Source organism: Dipodomys merriami, unplaced genomic scaffold (assembly GCF_024711535.1).
Source record: "Dipodomys merriami isolate MVZ:Mamm:240054 unplaced genomic scaffold, mDipMer1.0.p SCAF_16, whole genome shotgun sequence".
Classification (NCBI taxonomy): domain Eukaryota; kingdom Metazoa; phylum Chordata; class Mammalia; order Rodentia; family Heteromyidae; genus Dipodomys; species Dipodomys merriami.
Window position 1 is genome coordinate 14,241,777 of NW_027202937.1, and position 6,840 is coordinate 14,248,616.

The 6,840-nt window shown below is 35.7% G+C and overlaps 1 protein-coding gene across 1 annotated transcript; it reads right to left on the reverse strand.

Annotated features, from left to right (window-relative positions):
* Nucleotides 1–2,701: 2,701 nt before the first annotated feature.
* Nucleotides 2,702–3,637, reverse strand: LOC138827658 (vomeronasal type-1 receptor 4-like). The gene has a single exon (XM_070023279.1). The coding sequence runs from the start codon at nucleotides 3,635–3,637 to the stop codon at nucleotides 2,702–2,704; it is 936 nt and encodes a 311-aa protein (XP_069879380.1).
* Nucleotides 3,638–6,840: the final 3,203 nt, after the last annotated feature.

Sequence of the window (6,840 nt, forward strand, 5' to 3'; positions counted from 1 at the left end):
AATGTACCACCCAGGCCTGAACAAAAACAACCACAGTCATTCACTAGTGTGCTGTGTAACAGGAGATCTACTTAGATTTCTTAGAAATGGATGAATACCAATTTTGAATAGAAACTATGTTCTGGAGATCCAAAGTATTTCTATGAACCACAGGACTTTAATAAAGAAATTAATTACCAGAGTTTTATCTCAGGTTCATGTTTTCTTAAAATAAACATCTGTGGATCTTTGTTCTTTTGAGTTAAATCTCTTATTTCTCTGATAATCTTTTCACATTTTTCAGTTGTTTAACTTTTAGAACCTTGTTTTAAGTGATGAGTATGTGTATGGATTAAATGTTTTAATTGATATTATAAAGGTGTTATACAGAGGGCTCACAGTTACACAAGTCAGGTAAATAGTATATTTCCTAAAAGATACTTTATTTTCAGTGTTGATGTTTTGAGGTTTGCCCTCTTTGGGTTTTCTGAATCTCTTGAACTTGAAAGTTCATTTTGCCATTTGAAGTTTTCAGTCAATTTTTTCCCCAATCTTCCATAACATTTTACAGGCAAAAATCAATGCAGAGTTCATGTCTAGTATAGTGGAAAACAGTACTTGTGGATGTATGAGAAGGGAAACGCAAGTGATGTGACTTCTCTCCATGTAGGCAAGCTATGAAATTGTATGAGTCTGTTTTATTGCTACCTTCAACCATTTTGATGTATAAAAAACTTAGTAGTATTTTAATTTTTTATTAATTTTCTGCTGATGATTTAGATGCGTTTTAACTATTGTCAACTCTGCTCTGAAATAACAGTGGAGTTTAAATAGCATGGTTTTTGGAAAGTCATATTCGAGGCTAGCAAATTATAACATCAGGCAGGAATTATATCTTCTTTGTGTATTCCACCCCTACCTTTTTTTCCTTGAGATGGAGTCTCTCAATTCAGGTTAAGCTGAGCTTGACATTTCAACCCCTAACCCAAGATCCCCACAGCTGTGTTGACAGCTGTAAACCACCCGACTCAGACTTCTTGTTCTTAATATTCAGTAATATATTCTTCATGAAATAAACTTCATATGCTAGCAGTTAATTTCCAGATTATGACATACTTTGTTTGAATTTAATACCACTAATTGATTCAGACAGTTTTTGCTTTGTTTTGTTCTTTATGCTGAGTGCAAAGGAAACACTTTTACAAAAAGCTGTGAAACAAAGTTAAATTACTGTTTGTCTTCAAGCAAGTTGCAGTTATATGCAAAAGAAAGGTTCTGTACTTCTAGTAATTTAAGTAATTTAAGAATTGTGTATGAATAGTACTACTAACTCAAAAAGGAACAGACATTTACTACTGTGAAGTAGGACAATGTAATCCTGTATGTTCATATGGACAATAATGATAACTAATAGAACAATTTTTTTTTGCCAATGTGGGACTTAAAATCTTGGATGCTGTTCCTAAACTTTTTCTGTTTAAGGGTAGCATTCTACACTTGAGCCATATCTCCACCTTTAGCAATTTTTTGGTTAATTAGAAAGAAAAATCTCATAGGTTTTTCCTGTCTAGGTTGGCTTTAAAAACATGATCCTCAGATCTCAGCCTCCTGAAAAGCGAGGCTTACAAGTGTCACCAACACCTGGCTTGGTCGATGCATTCTAAAAGCATAAATTTGTAAGCTTGTCTCTACCCAATTGATCAAAGCTTTTGTGTTCTGTGCCTATAAAAAATGGCAGCAATATTTTAAATATCTTTATCAGCTATTTTACTGATGAAGGTATGTTGCTATGTGTATACCTGTATTGAATGGTTCTGTTTTAAGAAATTAACTGCAACCCCTGTTTAAATTAATGTAGAGTCATATTATTTATAGCTATTTGTAGATAAAGACAATGATAGCATGATGGAACATGCCACGGCTCTAATCAGTGGTGTCTAGGAAAAACTCAATGCTTTTCCTCCCCAATATGACTCATTTATCCATTTAAAAAGAGATTACTTCATATTGTTAACTACAATGAAAAACATGGAAAGGAGTCAACTGAAATTTCAGCTGCTGTGTCCATTTTCTCTCACAATGTACAGTCTCTCTTATGTTTGTCCAGAGATTCTTCATCCATATCACATAAAACAAATGTTTCCCTGAATTTTAGTCCTATTAAGGACTTTGCTTTTTATTGATTAAAATTATATGTCAACATTATTAAATATGAAAAGGTATCGAACTTATTCTTTTATCATCTGCATACAATCAATCCTATTCTATGGATGAATATTTATGGCTATTTTCAAGTAAAAATTTACATCTGCTACCCTTTACATAGGGTCTTTGAAATAATGAATCACACAACATACAATTTTTAGATTGTAATTCTCAAATATTAAGTATACATGTATGATCAAGTGTTAGAAATGAAGTTCCTGGCATAAAGAATATACTAGTAATGTTGAAAAACTTACCAAGTTGATTTCCTACTTCTTAATACAGGTACTGTGCTACTAAAAAGCTAGGCTCATCAAAACAAGTATTAGAGTCAGTCCTTGAGGCTATCAGAATAGGGAATGAGATTCTGTGTCACTCTTATAGTCCAAAATTTCAGTGCTAGTTCAATGTTGCAGGTCTCCATTATTGACATTGGGGAATCAAATTTTACATGTTTAAGCTACTTTGCAATTACTTTGTTTTACAAACAACAAAACAAGACTAAGGCTTATTTCTATCATTGACAAATCACTGCAACTGATATTTTCAATGTCTTTCTTTCTGAAAGAAAATTGCAACAGGTCAGACCTCCATCTCTCTGAATCAGCAAAAAGGGACTGAGAAATGCATACCCAATGGTCAAAATGCCATGAATATTTAACATTGCAGAATTAGTTTCTAAGACAGAATTTAAAAATAGATAGAGAACACAGTCTGTCAAATAGAAGAAAAGAAAACATAACATCAGAAGGAGAACACTGTGAGCAGCTCTCATTTCAGGAAGAGTTTTGTGGAGGTGAGAGCTCTGAAGGTAGAGAACACGCTGGTGATGCTTGTGGAGAAGAAATAGCATGTAGCCACCGGCCCCACCCATGACACCCTGAAACATGGCACTGTGCATGGCCATTAGAATAAGGACTAGCCATTTGGTTTTCTGACTTTCTGGTTGAAAATAACAATAATTGTCAGTTTTAGCAGCTTCTGATGTGTTTTCTCTGACGTTTGCGATGTGTCGAAATAAGTTGATGCTTTTTAAGGACGTGAGGATCCAAAAGAAGAGAAACAGGGGAAGAATTTTCCTTGGAGTCTTTGGCTTAAATCTCCAGCAGAGAGAGCTTCTGGGACTGATGATGATGGCCTGGACCACAGTGAGGAGACTGCTGGTCCAGATGGAAAATTCCCGGGCCACCCTCTGTAGAAAAACAACTACCTTACAGCCTATATCATCCAGGAAGTATCTCAAACCAAAAGCTGCTATTGCCATTGGTAATCCTTTGGAAAGAAGTATTATGGTATTTGCAAAAGCCAAATGGATGAGAATAAGGTGTGTAGACTTCTTTTGAACTCCTCTCCAAAATCTATATATAAAATTCACAAAAACAATGATGTTTCCTACAATGCCAATTGCAGTTAGAAAGAGGAAGAGGGTTCCCTTGACAACATTCAAAATCATTTGTGTATGATGAGAAGATATTGGATCCAGCAAACACTTCTCTGAAGAGAATTCATCAGTAATGATGATATAAATGTGGGAAAGTATTTCATAACTTAGGACATTTTAGAGTTTAAGAGACAATCATGATATATGTAATTATTCACACACTGTTGGTACCAAAATGATTTTTCTATATAAAATGATTGTTTTCCCTTTCACACTCTTTGTGAGTTATTTTTATTATTTTCAAATCCCTTTTGGACTGCCAAAATCAAACATCCAAATTTGCAGTTTAGAATTCTTTTGAGCACTGTCATGATCAGAACACAGGCACATATTGATTCAGTAGTTCTAAAGTAGTTTTAAAGTAGTTCTCGGAAGTGGCCTCCTTCATATTTCTGGCCTCAGAAACCTCCCCCAAAGAAGAAGAATGGAAATCTGTAGGCTCTCAGACCATCTCAACAACACCCTGTTTTAGTCAAAGAAAAATTAGTGTTCCTAATGAAAATTTGCATGACATCATAATTCAAAGAATTATCAGGATTACTCACCTAGTAGCTGTGGTACAGTGGAAGCCTTGGTCAGTTCTCTGCCAAGCTGAGGCCTCCCAGATCCTATTTGTATCACACTGATGTGTGAAGCTCTTGCCTTTCATAAACTCCCAGGCTTTAACTTTCTCAGTTGTGTCCATGTCAGAGAGAAGCAAACTCTGTAGAATTTCAATCCCTGTAGGACAACTTTTCTCCTCCCTCTACAATTAGTACTTATCATTGTCTCAGAAGTTATCTTTGGCTGAATTGAGACTTAATTATTTTAATAGAAGGCAGTGAAGTGGAAAACTGAACAGCAACTCAAGTGTCCAGAGCTTGTGTCAAGTGTCTTCAAATTTGTTTTCACCTGCTCCAAGTTGCAAGCTTGGAGCAGAATGGGACTAGTTCCCAAGACAGAATAAGTCACTTTCTTTTCTATCTCAAGTCATTCTTTCAACAAAATATAATAAAGCTGGTCACTATTGGGGACTCCATATTTGAGCAAGTCCTTACCAGTTCCTTGACAGGACAAGGGGTGTTGAGCCATGCCTCCAATGCAACATTTTTCTGGAAAATTGGAGATAGGGTCCACAGTGTTTTCTGTTGGCATACAACTGAGGCCCTCCAGATTCAAGTCTCCTAATTAGGGCAGAGATGTGAGGCACTGGTGTACACTTTCTAAAATTTTTATTTGTACAAAGTAGGGGGGAAGTGTTTCTATTTTGACCTTTCCATTTGTGCATAAAATGTGTTCCAATCAAACTAACCTGTTCTGTTTTTCTTCACCTGTTCAATTGATAAAGAATTAATAGCTGGAAACTTGCCTTGAGCTGTACAGCTGAGGAACAGCACCTAGGCCCAGAGTTCAAGCCCTACAACCCGCCCCCCCCCCTGCCAAATAGTAGCTGGGCGCTGGTCACTCATGCTTGTAATCCTAGCACTAAGGAGGCTGAGATCTGAGGATCACATTTCAAAGCCAGCCCAGGCAGCAAAGAGATTCTTTCCTCCCATAAACTACCAGAAAATTGGAGGTGGTTCTGTGGCTCAAGTGGTAGAGTGCTAGTCTTGAGCTGAAGAACTCAAAGAGAGTGCCCACACCCTGAGTTCATGCCCCATGACCAGGAAAAAAAAATCAAAATAAACAAAGAGCCAATAATTAGAAAATTAAAGAGGAAAAAATATTAAAAGTTAAATGGCAAAAAATTAATGCAACAACAATTAATGCAATTAAAAGTAGGCAAATAACTTGAACAGACAACTCTTAGAACTACAAGTCATTGATAGATAAATGAAGAAATGTTCAACATCCATATCCATAAAGGAAATGAAAATAAAAACTACACTAAGATTCCATCTCACCAGTCATAATGATTATCATCAAAAACAAACAGCAATAAATACTGTCAGATTGAAGGGAAAAAGAATCTATGGATACCTTGGTAGAATGTAAACTAGTGCAACTATTATGGAAATATGTTTTCCTTTGCTCATATAATAACAACAAATGGGACTCAAAGATTCAATGAAATCATCATTGTCTTTTCAACAAACCAATTCTGAAAGTAAACTTCTTTTATTCATCTACACTGAAGAATAATGCTTCTATTATTTATTCTAGTAACCTGAAGGAACACTGAGTATAAATATACACACACAGGACTGGAATTTTATGTAAAGGCAGCTTTTTTCTCCCACAAAGTTGGAGCAACACTGGGCTGGGCTGGGAGGCAAATTCATGGTCATTTTTTCCCATTTTGTGTAACTTGAACACTATAGAGACAAAAAATACTGTGCCTAAACCAATAGAACATCTCTTAATAGCATGTATATTTTCCATTATCTGATGTTGAGTAGGGAAATCCAGACACAGAGGTATTGAGCAAGTTTTACATGCTATTTATTAAAGTAAACAGAAATTGAAAAGAAGATATAATTAACTTTATCTGGGACAATGGATGGCATTTCTTTATTTTTTACAGTATTTGTTTATGATAGTTATAAGTTGTTTCCCCTCTGTTTATATCTATGTATTTGCACATTATGTTTGTGTGCATATGTGTGTGTATATATAAAAGTTATTAAATTCTGTTGGCTTAACAAGACAGGGATGTTTTCCCCAAGGTCCTGAAACTCTCTTTAGAGCTGTTATCCTCATGGAAGACGGCCAAATTGTTCAGTATTTGCATAAAGGAAATAGCTTAACTTCACTGAGTACTTCATTTCAAGTTGTCAAATCAGCCCTTGTCAAAAGATGTGAAGATTGTATTTTTTTTTTTTTGTCGGTTGTGGGGCCAGAACTCTGAGCCTGGGGGCTGTCCCTCAGCTCTTCATCTCAAGGCTAGCACTCTACCACTTGAGCCACAGAGCCACTTCTGGCTCTTTTTGCTTATGTGGTGCTGAGGACTCAAACACAGGGCCTCATGCATGCCAGGCAAGCAGGCTACCACTGAGCCCCTTTCTGAGCCCTGATTTTAGTTTTTTGAAGAATCTCCATAATGCTTTCTTTAGTGATTATACTAATTCACATTCCCACCAACAAACTATGCAGAATTTTTTTTCCTGCATGCTCATCAGCATTTATTGTTTGTTTTCATGGTAATAGTGATTCATATTATGGTGAAATAGAATTTCTATATTTATGACATGTATTTCTTTTACAACTCAAGATGTTGAACATTTTTCATGTGTATA